The sequence below is a fragment of the Musca domestica genome, unplaced genomic scaffold (genome assembly GCF_030504385.1).
Source record: "Musca domestica strain aabys unplaced genomic scaffold, Musca_domestica.polishedcontigs.V.1.1 18, whole genome shotgun sequence".
NCBI lineage: Eukaryota > Metazoa > Arthropoda > Insecta > Diptera > Muscidae > Musca > Musca domestica.
Genome location: NW_026712238.1, coordinates 13869865 through 13887857, shown reverse-complemented (window position 1 = coordinate 13887857; position 17993 = coordinate 13869865). Strand labels below are relative to the sequence as shown.

Here is a 17993-nt window from a genome sequence, read left to right as displayed (position 1 = left end):
CGCTCCACCCAAGAATGGTTACAAATTGAGGTTCCTCGCTTCATTTCCAACGCACAATGACCATCAAAATCTCCGGATACCACTCCGTTGGACTATTGTGTCTGGAATATTTTGGAAAGCAAGGTTGGCCCTAAAAAATACCAAAGTGTCGATCACCTCAAGCAAGCGCTTCGTTTTGGAATGGGCGAAAATACCGCAGATCAACATTTGGGCAGCGTGTGGCGATTTCATGGTCCGTTTGAAGGTCATAATTCGTGCCAAAGGTGACCAATTCGAACACTTCTAAACTTATACAAAAAGTTGATGCTATTTCCGACATCTCTTGCTTTCATTCAATAAAATTTAAAAAAAATGTAAAAATTAAGGCGTTTGACTTTGTTGCAGTTTGTTGTATCTCACACCTCATTTTCAGACCAAACGCACATCTGAGTAAAATTTTATCAACCTACTTCGATTCGTTCAGACGCTAAGGTGATTTATTCAGGCACACAGGCGAACAGACGGACGGACATTGCTTAATCGACATAGAATTTGTAGGGTCTAAAATGTATATAAAATGACAAGCCTCCATACTATAGTGAAGGTTATAAAATGTCGACTATATCTGGTACCCCACGCACATTTTAACCTTTTCTAAAAATTATCACATGTCTCATAAAAACTGAAGGAAGTAGTCGATATAGCCCGAACTTAGTCATAGTCGATAAAGCCAAATAATATTCATATCGTTCCGAAATGGACAACATTGGCCCATTTCTTCGGAACCTACTCCATAGAGGGTCAACAATTTGAAAAAAATAACAGATGTCAAAATATAGTTCAATAATCGAACATTGGCTGAGGGTATACATCTGTCGGCAAAACCGAGTGATACTATTTAACCTGTTCAAAAAAAAAACATTTGGCTTAAATATATTAGATAATTCAGAAGTTATGATCACTAGGGAGAGATTGTGCAAAAATGGAAATTTTTTCAAACCCAAAAATATTTTCTGTTTTAGTCCAAAATTTCAAGTGTGATATTCTAAAGTATACTGATTTTCTGAACAAGGATCACGAAAAAGTGAATAGGGACGTGACAATTCCCATTTATTGGCTGTGAGAACTGTACCTTATAATTTGTTCACGAAGAATTTTTCAAACCATTTTGGGGTGAAAAATTTCATCTACAAAAAATCTTCATTCTTTTTGACTGAAATCATGTTTTCTCATATTTGAGCTGGGTAACTGGAAAGCAAATCTCTCACGCCCCGCATTTTGCTGACCATATTAATATTCTTCAACTGTATTGGATTAATTCGATATTTTAAAAAAATTGATATTCATTCACGAGAACTATTCTTGCATACTTTAAGGCTGAAAACAAAATATGATTGATAAATACATTCAATAACTTACCATGCTGAAAATAGAAGAAAAAAAGCAAATATTAATTTTCATATCAAAACAATTTAATTATAGTATTGGGATATAGCAACAAAGTTCAGTTTATGAGTTTCAAATATGAAATACATGATTACATTTCACATCAACTGCAGTGGAATTCTCTAACTCATTTTTTGAGTTACCGACAAAAGTCGGTAAAATTAAAATGCTTATAATTTCGGTAATTAACAACGAAATCAACAACGACGAAATCTAAGTAGTCGCTAAGACCTACCGATAGATACCAGTCTTTTCAACCTCAACTTATTTCTTATATCAAAATTTTGGCTTTAAAAGTTACCGAAATGAGTTAGAGAATCCTACTACTGATTTAGGAAAATAAATTAATTTTATTTCAAAACTTTTCTATCGAAAATCAACTGAATAAAACTGGATGAAAGTGGCTATCCCCAAACACAGCAATACATAATTGCATTTTTATAGCGGCTTTTAAAAATATTAATGACATTTACAGGGTGAGATAAAAAAAACTGCAACAAAGTCAAACGCCATAATTTTTAATTTTTTTTTTAAATTTTATTGAATGAAAGCAAAAAATTTCGGATATAGCATTAGATTTCACACACTGCCCGAATGTAGCTCTGTGGTATTATTGCCCATTTCTGGCGAAGCGCTTGCTTAATGTGTTCGACACTTCGGTTTTTTTTAGTGCCAACCTTGCTTTTCAGACGGCTATTTTGCGCAGGAAATGAAGCGAGGAACCTCATTTTGTAACCATTTTTGCGTGGCGCGTCCTGAGTCCTGTTGGAATATCCAAGGTTTGCGGCCAAAATGTTTGCGTGCCTAAGGCTTTAACACGCCCTCCAGAATATTTTTTTCCCGATAATATTCGGCATTTATTCTGATGCCACGGTCGATTAATACGAGCGGAGAGCGACCATCGACTGTTGTGGCAGCCCATACCATCACCATGCCCAGCGTTTAAGATCTGGTGGCCAACCGCAGGTGCACATTTTCAGCTGACCTCTTTGGCATGTAAACGCGATCATTTTGTTTGTTTAGAAACTGCTGGACACCGGAAAAAACAAAATTCGGCAGTTCACCACTTTCGGCAAAGCGAAGAAACTCTTTAGATCTTTTGAGTTTATTTTCTTTCTGTTGTGGTGTAAGTCCTTGCACTTTTTGGAATTTCAATGGCTATACCCCGAGGCCGTTTTTCAATATTAGCCGAATGGAATATCGTGATATGTTCAGCTCACGAGCAATTTTTCGGCCACTGCGACGCGGGTTACGATCAAGTCGCTTCTTTACTTCTCAAACCATTTCTGCTGATGTTGTTGTTTTCTTCCGTCCGCTCCCTTGGAGTCGGGCTACGCTACCAGTATCACAGTAACGAGAGATGGTACGAGACACAAAAGATTTATTCACATTTAAATGTTGGACTGCTCTATCGATAGCCACTTGTGGTTTTCCAGCCGAATATAAAGAAATCACACTATCACGCTTGAATTAAATCACGAATAACTTTCTTTCTGGAAAATTTTCATCAAAATGCTTTTGTACGCTTGTAAACAATATAATGAGCTGGCACTGGAATAATTTTAACAGCTGTCGGACGAGTGGCTTAGAAATTATAGCAGTCTGAAATTGGTTGCAGTTTTTTTTCATCTCACCCTGTACTAATAAATAAAACAACATTAAAAATGATAAAAAATAACTAAAGAGTCGACAAGAGTAGCATTTGCTCGATTTCGAGAGAATTTTACTCCCACGAGAGAACGAGCAATGCGTTGGTAATCTTATTCAAGTGACACAGAAAAAGAGAGTATACTCGCTTTTTAATATTTCCGCTTAAAATCTAGTAGAAAGTGGATCTCGCTTTGAGCTCTGAATAAAAATGTTGCGTCAATTTTCGATTTTGTACCGACGTTACTTGTAATAAGAAAGTCGAAAATCAACTTCAAAATATTTCCCTATTTTTTACCAACTAAGATACCACCTGCTACTGGTACGATCAGGTACTATCAAGTTTCAAAATAATAAAATATTTAAATATAAAGAGCACAACAACAACAATTAGACAAATAAATCAAGGTTAATGACCATTGTTATCGATAGTAAATATCGGGTAATTTCCTTAATGATAAAGCCATAATTCCATGATAGAATGATAACAATTGCTTGGTGGGAATGCGTTATGAACTAATAAACAAATTCCGAAATTTGGTACGAAATGTATATACACTATTTGGAAATAACTCTAAATTAGTAAAAACTTTCGGCATTTTATTTTTTTTACGAATCGAACCCGGATATTTTACACGAAAGTACGGGCTCAACAACCGGGCTAGAAACGGATATACGAAACCGATAAAGCACCACAAAAGGTCATCATGTTTTTTAACCCTCAGTCATATGAGAGGGTATATATCATTTGATAAGGCCAAAACGTGCCTCATCAAAATAACGGTTTTAGACCCTAGGTCTTTTTGGACGAAATCCGTTTCAGGACATTTGGAGTCGATCTAGCGATGTCCGTCCGTTCGTCTGTCTATCAGTCTGACTGGTGAGCACAATAACTCTCGAAGGGAGTATCCGGCTTGACCCCAACTTGGTACATCGTAATATTATTGTCAAACATATATCCAGTTCGGAGATGGGTAATATCGATCCACTCCATCAAGCACCTTCCCCACAGAAGGTCAAAATGTTAAAAAAAAATATTTACTGAACTGAAAGGATACTCCGATTGTGTTTCAAATTTGCAAATCTTAATATTTACATCAATGTTAGATCAGGTGCGAACATTGACAATTTCGGTCTACTCCATCAAGTACTTCCCCCACAATGGGTCCAAATTTTAAATAATTATAATTTTTATAAAATGTGATCTAAATGTCCGATTGTCTTCAAATTACACACATCACAATATTTTTATTAACCCAAGGTCTGGAATGAAGATGGAATATATCGGTCCACTCTTTCAGGTGCCTCCTCCACAAAATGTCAACATTTTCAAAGAAAAAAGTTTGCTACACAGAAAGGGAAAAAATAATCTGATTTTGCTCCAACTTTGCATATCCTAATATTTGCATTAGTACTAGATCGGGTGAGCAAATTGACAATTTAGGTGCACTCCATCAAGTACCTCCATCACAAAGGGTCGAAATTTTGAATAATATATGACTCTTATAAAATTTGATGTAGAGTCCGATTGTCTTCAAATTACACACATCACAATATTTTTATTAATCCAAGGTCTGGTTTATGGTACCTCCCCCATAAAGGGTCAAAATTTTGAATATCCATGAAGCTTATAAAACGCGAAATCAATCAACAACGATTCCATTCAGACTTGCCATATCTCAATATTTACATCAACAAAAGATCTGTTATAAAGATGGTAGAGATCGTACCATTTCTTCTGATAGCACCCCACAAAGAGTCAACGTTTCGAATAACCAAAACGATCATAAAATCCGAAATTAGTATCCGGTTCTCTTCGTATTTAACACATACCATTATTTCTATTAACAGAAGATCTGGTGTAAAAAAGGAATCTATCGGTTTACTCCTTCTGGTACCTGCCCCACAGAGGGCTAAAATTTTGAATATTCATGAAGCTTATAAAACACGAAGTTAAATTCCGATTCCATTCAGACTTGGTACATCTCAATATTTCCAATAGCACAAGATATGTTATAAAGATGGTAGAGGTCGGACCTTTGCTTCTGGTACCCCCCCCAAAGGATAAAAGTTTTAAATAACCAAAACTTTTATAAAATCCGAAATAAGCATCAGGTTCTCTTTATATTTCACACATATTAACATTTTTGCTATCCCAAGATCTGTTGTGAAGATGGGATATATCGGCTCACTCCTTCTGGTACCTCCCCACAAAGGGTCAACTTTTTGAATATCCATGAGGCTCATAAAACGCGAAATCAACATCCGATTCCATTCAGACTAAATTCTAAATTTTTCTATCAACACAAGATTTGTTGTGAAGATGGTAGAGATCGGACCATTTATTTTGCTACTTGCCCCTGTATTCTGTGCTGTATTAAATGAAGTATGAATATGGAAAACTTCGGTCGATCCTATTTGGTATCTCACACCCATTTTAACATTTTCTAAAAATTATCACATAGCGCATATAAAGTGAAGGAAGTAACCAACATATTCCAAACCTGGTACGTCGCAACATTTATATCATATTTGTTTAGATCCAATAAGAATAATCTTAACGGAAGTCAAAATATATGTAAATAATCGAACATTGGCTGAGGGTATACATCTCTCGGCAAAACCGACTGATAATTTCTGACCTGTTTATATAAAGGTGTATGAAAAAATTGCCAGTCGCCAAGCAAGCTGAGTGTTTGGCCTATCGCCGACACTAATTCTATTATCATTAAATGATAAAAAAAAGCACAAATGAAAACAAATACCATTCATCTTCAATTTCAAAACTTTGTATTGAAAGTATTAGGCACACGCACGTACACCCATACAAATACAAAATAATTTAAAATTGAAAAATTATATCGAAATAATTATGAAATATTACATCAGAATTTTTTTGCGTCACAACAACAATAACAACGAAAATAAACCACTTCTGCTACATTTTTGACCACCAGTGGTCCCCAACAATGATGTGTAGCCCACCATATTCAAGGGATCAATGGATGAGTCAGAGGGAGAGTAGAGTTGCCGCTTCACTTTTGATCGATTTAATACAAATGTCAAATTTATATATTTATTTAAAGTAGAACGCGGTTGAAAAATATGATATCGTAAAAAAGAGCTTTTTGACGACTGCGTTTTATTAAATAGCGATACAAATTGAACACGTACAGGGTGAGATGAAAAAACTGCAACCAATTTTAGACTGCTGTCATTTCTAAGCCTCTCGTCCGACAGCTGTTAATATTATTCCAGTGACAGCTCATCATATTTCTTACAAGTGTACAAAAACATTTTGGTGAGAATTTCCCAGGAAAAAAGTTATTTGTGATGGAATTCAAGCGGAATAGTGTGATTTCTTTATATTTGGCTGGAAAACCACAAGTGGCTATCGTTAGAGCACTCCAGCATTTAAATGTGAATAAATCTTTTGTGTCTCGTACCATCGCTCGTTACCATGATACTGGTAGCGTAGCCCGACGTCAAGGAAGTGGACGGAAGAAAACAGCAACATCAGCAGAAATGGTTCGAAAAGTAAAGAAGCGACTTGATCGAAACCAGCGTCGCAGTTGCCAGACAAATGGCTCGTGAGCTGAACATATCGTAATATTCCATTCGGCAAATGTTGAAAAATGAGCTCGGTATAAAGCCATTGAAATTCCAAAAAGTACAAGAACTTACGCCGCAACAGGAAGAAAATAGACTCAAAAGAGCTAAAGAGTTGCTTCGCTTAGCCAAAAGTGGTGAACTGCCGAATTTGGTTTTCTCCGATGAGAAAACATTCGTTGTCCAGCAGTTTGTAAAGAAACAAAATGATCGTGTTTACTTGCCAAAGAGGTCAGCAGAAAATGTGCACTTTCTGTTAGCCACCAGAACTCAAGCGCCGGCTATGGTGATGGTGTGGGCCGCCATAACAGCCGATTGTCGCTCCCCGCTTGTATTAATCGCTCTTAGGCATCAGAATAAATGCCGATTATCGCGAAAATTTTCTGGAGGGTGTATTAAAGCCTTGGGCACGGAAATATTTTGGTCGCAGACCTTGGACATTCCAACAGGACTCAGCTCCACCGCACTCAGCACGCGCCACCCATATGGTTACAAAATGAAGTTCCTCACTTCATTTCCGGCGCACAATGGCCACCAAAATCTCCGGATACCAATCCGTTGGACTATTGTGTCTGGAGTATTTTGAAAAACAAGGTTGGCACTAAAAAACACCAAAGTGTCGATCACCTCAAGCAAGCGCTTCGCCGGGAATGGGCCAAAATAACGCAGAGCAACATTCGGGCAGCGTATGACGTTTTCATTTCAGTATTCTAAAATTTGATATTTCCGACAGTTTTTGCTTTTTATTGAATGAAAGCAACATAAAACTTAACAAAATGTAAAAATTGTGGCTTTTAACTTTGTTGCAGTTTTTTTATCTCTCCCTGTGTCAACACTACTTTCCCAAATGTTAAGATTTTCACAAAATGCCAAAAGGTACGAAATTGAGCGTTTTTTAATACCTTAAGTACACTTCTAGGCCGAATTTTCAAAAATTCAGCCTTATCTCACACCTACCCGCCAACATTGACCCACATGCAGAATTTCACGATTTTAGCTTCAATCGTTGCACCTGGTATTTGAGTTAGTCAGTCACTCATTTTTTACTCTTTTAGAAGATAGCTGCAGGTCTATGTGAAGAGTATTGAAATTTTAATTCGACCGGGCCGAAATTTGAATACCCTTCACCATTTGGAAGGAATTTGGCAATTTTAAAAAATAAAATACGTTAAATGTTCTATTCAAATCTTAAAAATACCGAATGTAGCCGTTATATTAGGGTCTATACGACGACGTGGACCTGCATAGGCAACTTTTGTCATTACAATATTCAAATGCTAAACTTAAAAAAATCGGTAAAATCATAAAAATACCGAATATAGGGAGGTACCGTTATATGGGGGCTATTTGAAGATGCGGACCTGCACAGACAATGTTCTGTTACAGGCTGTAGTATCCGTTACGAACTTCAAATATCAAATGGAACATTTCCAGTGAATAATGTCGCTTAAATCACCAAAATATCGAAAATAGGGAGGTGCGTTATATGGGGGCTATACGAAGACGTGGACCTGCACAGACAATTTTCTGTCATAGGCTGTAGTATCCATTACGAACATTAAATACCAAATTAAAAAAAAATCCGGTGAATAATGCGGTACCGTTATATGGGGCCTATACGACTACGTCGACCTGCACGGACAACTTTCGGTCATAGGCTGAACTTCAAATACCCAATTTGAAACAATTCCGGTAAATATTGTCGTTAAAATCATCAAAATACCGAATATTGAAAGGTTCCGTTATATGGGGGCTACAAGAAGACGTGGTCCTGCACAGACAATTTTCTGTCATAAGCTGTAGTATCCACTACGAACTTGAAATACCCAATTTAAAACAGTTCCGGTGAATAATGTCGCTTAAATCACCAAAATACCGAAAATGGGGAGGTACCCTTATATGGGGGATATACAAAGACGTGGACCTGCACGGCCAATTTTCTGTCATATGCTGTAGTATCCATTACGAATTTCAAATAACAATTCCGGCGAATAATGTAACTAAAATCATCAAAATACCGAATATTGGGAGGTACCATACTATGATCGAGGTTATAAAAAAAATTGATTGCAACAACGTTTTTGGGCCAAAATCAATACGTAGTTTACAGGTTTTAAAAACACAAATGGCAACACTACCAATAAGGTATGCTTGTATGTATATTTGTGTACACAAAGTGTTTTTTTTTTTTAATTCTATTTTGTATTGATATGTAATGAAATGTACAAACAAACAACCATTCGACATTTAGTTGTTCTCTTGGCTTGGTATGGTCAACAACGAGCACGGAAGAATTTTTTTCAACTTTTTTTATGAATAAGGGAAAATTTTTACTTTTTTCTAATTATTTAACCATTAAAAGAAAAGTACGTCGTTTGATATAGAACAGATTTTTTTCACTACTGCATTAGAAGAAGATATGAATTTTTTTCATGACTCATATTGGGAGGCAAAGCTAATTTATATACATGCTTTGATATCATTGATAGCAAATTCATTATAGCATTATGAAATATATATGAGTCATTTCACACATATACTTAAGAGATTTACTTTAGACGCAATTTTTTATTCAAATTTTGGGTTTAGGTTTAGCATGAGGGATCCTTTTTTAATTTTTCAGGTTATTTTTTACTTTTATCCTCTAGGGATTTTTATAATTTAATTTAAAATTTATTGTAATTTTATTTTTATTTACACCACAATCCCCTTTTGCCATTGATTGCCCCTTATGTTTTTTATTTCTGACATTTTCCTGTTCTTGCGCAGTGGCTTATTTTTTCTTCTATAAATTCTCTGTAATACCACTTTGACTCTCAGCTCTCTTTTCACATTTTCAATGTCAAAGAAAAGAAAACAAAACAATTTACCGCTCAATTACAATGTACCAAAGCAACAGGCCATATATTTGATAGAAAAAAAAGTAATATACTTTTTTTTAAATAACTATTTTTATATTATTAATATTATATTTATTAATAATAATTAAATATTAATTATTATTTTTTTATATTTTCCAGAATTTCATAATTTTTACCCCAAAATGACTGAGGAGAAGAAATCCAAATTGAGCGATGCCAACAATACACTGGTCTACAAACCGACAACGTTGCCGAACAAATCCAAATCGAAACATCGCGACAAAAGTGATTTGGGTCCAAATTTTGTGGCACCCGATGGAGGTTGGGGCTGGGTTGTGTGTATAGCTGCCGGTTTCAGTAATGTGAGTATTGAAAAGAGAATATAAGGGTGTAAGATGTCTGAAGAAGTTCGAAAATTCGAAAAAGTGTTTATTTCGACCAAAAGTATCGAAATTTTAAATTTTTGCGGTCTTAGTGCATTCGATACTGACTGTGTACTCATCCGACTTCGATTTCAAAAATAAAGAATAAAAATCGGTATAAACTTGAAAAAAAAAATAATAACGTGAAGTGTTAACCATTTGACATATAAAGAAAATATCAAAGACAAAAGCAACCTTTTTTATGCGGAACAAAGCTTCTTTCTTCCTTTCAATAACTCGTTTTAATATGCTTACAAATCGGTGCCTGTGTCAGATTTTTTCTGCAGAATTTTTTATCAAATCTCGAATAACCAAAAATTAAATATAAAGCCAAAAATCAGATGGGTTGCCAATTTTTCCGTTTTTTGGACATTTGGGAAGGGAGTAACCGATTTGGTCGTAATATTATTGTCAAACATAGATCGAGTTCGGAGATGTCAATATCGGTTCCCTCCATCTGCCAACTCCTCCATAACTCGACATTTTCAAAGAAGAAATAATTCACCTCATAGAAAGAGAAAGGATCATTTGATTTAATGCAAACTTTGCAAATTGTGCAATGTCTGGTGTCAACATGGGCAATATCGTCCCACTCCTTTATGTCTCTCCCCCACACAGCTTCAAAATTTTGAATAATTGCGACTTATAAAAAAAGTGAAATAACAGTCCAATTGTCTTCAAATTTTGCACATCCCAATGTTTCTACCAACACGCGATCTTGTGTGAAGACGAAATATATCGGCCCACTCCGTCAGTTTTCTCTCCCACAAAGGGAAAGCATTCAATTGTCTTCAAATTTCGCACATCCCAATTCATTTACAAATCTGGCATCAAAAACGTATAGAACGGAATTTTCCTTCAGTTACCTCCAATACCATTTTGAATAACCTCACTTCCACCAACACAAGACCTAGTATGGAGATAGGATACATCTACCCACTCCTTCTGGTACCTTCCCCATAAAAATTTTCAATAATTATGTCTCTCATAAAATGAGAAATAAGTATCTGATTCTTTCTAAACTTGCAACATTCCAATATTTCTACTAACACAAGATCTGTTGTGTAGATAATTGATATCGGTCCACCCATTTGCTATCCCCCCACAAGTCAGCTATTCTTTTTAAATTTGTTGCATCTAACTATATTTCTTTTGATGTGAATAAGAAATCTATGGGCCACTCATTGAGGTACCTTCCCTACACAAAACCTGAATATTTTAAATATCAATTTTCGCATAGAATTCGAAATAAATGTTCGATTTTTTTTTTTCAATTTTGCACAAACCAATATTTTTATCAGATTTAGATGAAGTGGAATATGTCTGTCTGCTATATATGCTACCACACGTATATTTCATATTTTTCCAAAAACTATCTTATATATCATAACATGTGAAGAAAGTAGTCGAAATATCCAAAATCTAGTATGTTGTAATATTTATATCAGACTTATGTCAGATACGAATGAACCACTTCTTTGGGAGACCATATAAAAGGTCACCAGTTTGAAAAATTATAACGCAAGTCTGGGGGTATGTATCTGTCGGCAAAACCAATTGATACTATTTAACTTGTTTAAATATTTTTGGATTTTTATACCCTCAGCCATGTGGCTACAGAGGGCCAAATCGTGCCTCATACGGCCAAATAATGCCTCATCGAAATAACGGTTTTAGACCCAGATCTCTTTGGACCAAATCCGTTTCACGACATTTCGAGTCGATCTAGCGATGTCCGTCCGTCTGTTTTTCTGCCTGTCTGGTTGGCTGGTGCGCACGATAACTCTCGAATGGATTATCCGATTTGGCCCAAACTTAGTACATCGTAATATAATTGTCAAACTTTCTGGTGCCTCCCCCACAAAAGATCGAAATTTTCAAATAAAAATTCAAAGGATCCGATTTTGCTCCAACTTTGAAAATCCTAATATTTGCATCACTGCTAGGTCAGGTACAAAAATGGACAACATCGGTCCACTCCATCAAGTATCATCCCTAACATTTTGAATAACATTTTGAATAATTATAACCCTTACAAAATGTGATGTAAGAGTCAGATTGTCTTCAAAATACACACATCACCATTTTTTATTAACCCAAGGTCTGGAAAGAGATGTTGGAATATATCGGTCCACTCCTTTTCGTACATCCCCCACAAAGGGTCAAAACTGAAAATTGAATACCCATGAAGCTCATAAAACGCGAAATTAACATCCGATTCAATTCAGATATATCTCAATATTTCCATCAAAACGAGGTCTGTTATCTTTATGACAGAGATCGGACCATTCCTTCTGATACCTCCCGCACAACGGGTAAATGTTTTGAATAAGCAAAACGATTATAAAAGCCGAAATAAGAATCCGGTTGTCTTAATTCTTCACATATCCCATTATTGCCACTGCCACAAGATTTGCTATAGAGATGGGATATATCGGTCCACTCCTTCTGGTACATCCCCCACATAGGGTTCAAGATTTTGAAATACAAAACGCTCAAATAAAGCAAAATAAACATCTAACTCTCTTCAAATTTCAAAGACTCAAACATTTTTGCTCGGTCGACTGTACCTGGCACCTCACGCAATTTTAACATTTTCTAAAAATTACCACATGTATGATGTAAAGTAAAGGAAGTTACCAACCTGCTTCCAAGTTGCCCCATATTTATATCGTAATTATTAGACACTAAATAGAGAATATTGGCCCATTCCCTCAAAACCCATTCCATAGAGGGTCAACAGTCTGAGTAATCCTAACAGAAGTCAAAATATATTCAAATAATCGAACTATGGCTGAGGGTATACGTCTGTCGGCAGAACCGATTGATACTTTTTAAACTGTTTTTTTTTTTTTTTTTTTTTTTTTGTTTTTGAAAATTTTAACCTTTTGTGGGAGATGTACTAGAAGAAGTGGACCGACATTGCCCATCTCCGAACTCAATCTAAGTTTGATAATAATATTACGATGTACCAAGTTTGAACCAAATCGGATACATCTTCGAGAGTTATCGTTGGCACCAGCCTGCAGACAGACGGACTGACATCGCTAGATCGACTTCAAATGTCCTTAAATGGATTTGGTCCAAAGAGACGTAGGATCTAAAACCGTTATTTCGATGAGACACGTTTTGGCCGTATCAAATGATATATACCCTCTACCGCCATGTGGTTCACCCTTCGTGGAGGTGAGGAGGTGTGTTGACTCGTTGTTGAGGAGAAAGAAATCAGAAGAAATTGTCCATGCTATTCTATCTTCATAGCAGATCTAGAGCTGAAAGAAATATTAAAGGCAATAGGACTATTATTTCACATTTTAAAAGGTTTATATTTGTTCAAACTTTTAACCCTATGTGCGAGAGGAACTAGATAAAATGGGGCAATGTTGTCCGTCCCCCATACCTTATCTAACATAGATATAAATATTAGAATTTGGAAAATTTGAACAAAATCGGATGATTCTTGCCCGTTCTAGGAATTAAATTATTTTCTATGAAAGTTTGGACTTTTTGTGGCGGAGGTTCCAGAAGGATTGGACCGATATTGCCCACCTCCGAACTCGACCTAAGTTTATTATAAGTGTTACGATGTACGGAACAAATTCGATGTTCTTTCAAGAGTTATCATGCTAACAAGCCAGCAGGCGGACATAGGGACACTGCTATATCGATCCAAATGTCTTGGAACGGATTTCGAGCAAAGAAAAGTAGGGTATAAAACTGTCATTTCGACGAGGCATATTTTGGCCACATTAATCTCATATATAGTCATACAATTGAGGGTATTTTTTTTATACACTCCACCATAGTATGGAGGGTATATTAAGTTTGTCATTCCGTTTGTAACACCTCGAAAAAATACATTTTAGACCCCGCAAATAAATATATATTCTTGATCAGCATAAAATTCTATGTCGATTTAGCGATGTCCGTCCGTTTGTCCGTCACTCTAGCTTCTAAACGAAATTAAGTAGATTGATAAAAGTTTACTCAAATGTATATTATGTCTGCAGGACTTTTGGTATTGAAAATGAGCCACGTAGGTCCACGATTTGGTATAGCCCCCATATAACGATACCTCCCGATATTCGGTATTTTGATGGTTTTAGCGACATTATTCACCGGAATTGTTTGAAATTTAGCATTTGAAGTTCGTAATTGATACTACAGCCTAAGACAGAAAATTGTCTGTGTAGGTCCACGACTTCATATTGCCCCCATATAACGATACCTCCCGATATTCGGTATTTTGATGGGTTTTATCGACATTATTCACCGGAATTGTTTCAAATTTGGTATTTGAAGTTCGTAGTGGATACTACAGCCTATGACAGAAAATAGTCTGTGCAGCTCCACATTTTGAAGTAGCCCCAATATAATAGTAATAGTACGATTTTAGCTACATTATTCACCGATTTTTTTTCAAGTTTAGCATTTAAATATTTTTATGGCTTATGACAGAAATTGCCTATGCAGGTCCACGTCGTCGCTTAGACCCTAATATGACGTCTACATTTGATATTTTTAAGATTTTAACAGAAATTTTTAACGGATTTTATTTTTTTGAAAATGGCCAAATTTGTTCCAAATGGTGGAGGGTATTCAAAGTTCGGCCCGGTCGAAATTACATCTTTTTTACTTGTTTTTTTTTTTTTTATTTTTATAGAGTCTCTTTGCATTGCATCTGAATTCATTTTCCCATGTCAATAAATTATTTGATTTTTATCTATTCTCTAGCTATCAATATTCCCGCCACTACAACAATATGGCCTTATCTACCGGCAACGTATGGAAAAATCCAAATTCGATGCCCAACAAATTACAACAATCATTAATGCGGAAATGGCTTTATCGGCAATTATTGGCCTTGTCAATGGGGCCATGTTTCGGCGATTCACCTTCCGGCAGGTGGGTATGGTGGGAAGTCTACTGGCGTTTACGGGAATTTTTTGTACGGCATTTTGTGAAAATTTCATAGAATATTTGGTGTGTTTTTCGTCGATTTATGGTGAGTGGAAATCAGAAAAAAAATAATTTCATAAATTTTGAAAATAATTTAGAAATTTTGAAATTAAATTTAAAATTTTGTATCTTTACATTCAGGTATTGGCCGGGGTCTTATTACGGCCTCAAATTCCTTGGCTGTAAATACTTACTTCAAAAACAAACGGCGACGGGCAACGGGTTTTACATGGACCATTACAGGCTTAGGTGCCGTTATATTCCCGCATGTTTCGACCCTATTGCTGGGTGTCTATGGAGCCCAGGGTTCAATTCTAATCTATTCGGCCATAATGTTAAATGCCTTTATGTGTTCTCTGACATTGCAGCCGGTTTTGTGGCATTCTCCCAAACCCGCTGCAGCAGAGGCGGTGGCAGAGCAGGAGCATGGAAAGGACAATGAAATTCCAATCAAATGTGAATATTGTCTGAAACGAGAAAAAGAAGAGCAAGAGGAAGAATTGGAAAAGTCGGAATATGAAATAACCGTGCCCGGTACACCCATGGTAGCCCGGGCCAATGATGGTTGGTTTGGTTCAAAATTGTCACTGAACAAAGAGACGAGGACCTCTCACAATCGTAGGCGTCATGTGTCCCAGCAGAATAGTTGTGAGAGTGGCTACGAGTTGGAGGAAAGAAAATCGTCCGAAAAGCAGTATGGTCCACAAAGTTTACACTGCACTTGTGCCGAGAAAAAAGCCCTCTTGGAGCAGAATAGTAAAAACAAACAAGAAGAGGAGGAGGAAGCCCAACGAAAAGCTCTTCTCGAAGAAGAGGAGCAAGAGACCTTACGCAGACGTCACCTTTCTGTGGCCCAGAAAATCATTCTCTTTTTCGATTTGGACCTCCTCAAAGATTTCACCTTTGTCAACCTGGCCGTCGGCATGACTATCATGATGTTTGGCGAAGTTAATTTTTCAGTTCTGACCCCCTTTATTTTAAATAGTTTCGGTTACAGTGACGGACAAATATCTGTGGCCATGTCCTGCTTGGCTGGCATGGATATTGGGGTGCGGTTTTTGGCCCCACTGCTATTGGAGAGGGTTAAACTTTCCAATAGCGTATTGTTTGCTTTCGGAATTGTTGCCGTTTCGATTGGTCGTTTTATTGTCACCCAAACCGATTCGTATCATGTCGTATTGGCGGTGTTTGTTTTGATTGGTTTTGGCAAAGGGTTTCGCACAATTTTCTCACCCCTGATAATACCCAGTTGTGTGCCACTGAAGCGTTTACCAGCCGCAGCAGGGCTGCAGCTTATTTTCAGTTCAATTGTGTCATTTTCGTTGGGGCCATTGTTGGGTAAGTTTTGGGATGAACGGTAATTTTTTTATGTTTTTCATTTTTTTTTTATCCTTTTAGGTTCTATTACCGATCGATTTGGTTATGCGGTAACCATCCACTGTATTAATGCCCTCACTGGGCTGATGTTATTATTTTGGATATTTGAATCCTTTATTCGAAGGAGTTTTAAGAAGAAATCACCCACATGTGATTCATGAAATATTTTATTAACTATTTTAGGTTTTGATTTTCTATATTTTAGGCTGTATCGGAAATCTCTTTTTTTGCAGGCTTTTTAAAACGTATGGAAGACATGCTGATGTTTTACGGCTCCCTAAAGAAAAATGTACGTACGCAAAGGATATGAGACGAGAATTGAATTTCGGTGTTGTAATTTCGTGTCCACACACGACAATTTCTATAAAAATTAGTTATTAAGAAACTCGCCATAGTGAAAGTACTCCATTGTGGATACTGAAATGAAAGACTAGAACCCTAGGAATCCTATAGCCGTTTAAGGCTTAGACAACAAAATTGTATTCTTTTAAGGAGTTCTTCACTGTGAAATTTCCATTTAAGATTCTAATTTTTTTAACTATGATTTGATAGAAAAAAGAAAGTTACAAGGTCCTCCGCCTCATATTTGAAATTTTAAGAATTTTTTGAAAACCCGTCCTAAATTTCACTTTTAATATATAACGTCGTTCTGGTATCATTTTTATACCCTCAGCTATAGAGAGTATATATCATTTGATACGGCCAAAACGTAACTCATCGAAATAACGACTTCAGACCTTAGGTCTCTTTGGACCAAATCCCTTTCAAGACATTTGGAGTCGATCTAGTGATGTCCGTCCATCCGTCTGTCTGGCTGGAGCGCATGAAAACTCTCGAAGGGAGTATCCGATTTGGTCCAAACTGAGTACATTGTAATATTTTTGTCAAGAAGGGAGTATTCGATTTGGTCTCGACTTAATAAATGGTAATATTATTGTCAGATTTAGCTCGAGTTCGGAGGTGGACAAAAGCGGTCCACTCCTTCTGGTACCTGCCCCACAAAAGGTCAACATTTTTAAAGAAAATAATTTACCTCATAGAAATAGAAAAAATCGTTCGATTTTGTGCAAACTATACATATACAAATATTTTTGCCAGTGATAGGTGAGGTGCGAAAATGGACAATATCGGCCTACTCCATCAGGTAACTCCCCCACAAAGGGTCAAAATGTTGAATAATTGTAACTCTTATAAGATTTGATATAGGAGACCGATTTTTTTTCAAATTTTACACATCCCAATATTTTTGTTATGAAAATATCTGGTGTGAAGATGAGATATATCGGTATACTCCGTATGGTACTTCCCCCACAACGGGTCAAAAATTTGAATAACCTCGGAGCTCGTAAAACGCGAAATGAGCATCCGATTCTTTTCAAATTTCACACATTCCAATACTTCTACTTAAGCAATAGCTGGTGTGAAGATGGTAGATATCGGACCACTCCTTCCGATACCTCCCTCACAAAGGGTCAAAATTTTGCCCAATGCTTTAATACAACCCCCCCCCCCCCCCCCCCAAGAATATTTTCGCGATAATATTCGGCATTTATTCCAATGCCACGGTCGATTAATACGAGCGGAGAGCGATCATCGGCTGTTATGGCGGCCCACACCACCACAATAGCCGGACTTTGAGTTCTAGTGGCCAACTGAAAGTGCACATAAACTGCAACCAACTTCAGACTGTTGT

The 17993-nt window shown here is 36.6% G+C and overlaps 1 protein-coding gene across 1 annotated transcript; it reads left to right on the top strand.

Annotated features, from left to right (window-relative positions):
• The first annotated feature begins 8982 nt into the window (after window positions 1-8982).
• On the top strand, window positions 8983-16768 carry LOC101892372 (monocarboxylate transporter 9-like). The gene is made up of 5 exons (XM_005177493.3): window positions 8983-9047; window positions 9702-9904; window positions 14699-14969; window positions 15065-16261; window positions 16322-16768. Exons 2-5 carry the CDS (start codon window positions 9725-9727, stop codon window positions 16459-16461), a joined length of 1788 nt encoding a protein of 595 aa, XP_005177550.1. The 5' UTR covers window positions 8983-9047; window positions 9702-9724; the 3' UTR covers window positions 16462-16768.
• The last annotated feature ends 1225 nt before the right edge of the window (window positions 16769-17993 follow it).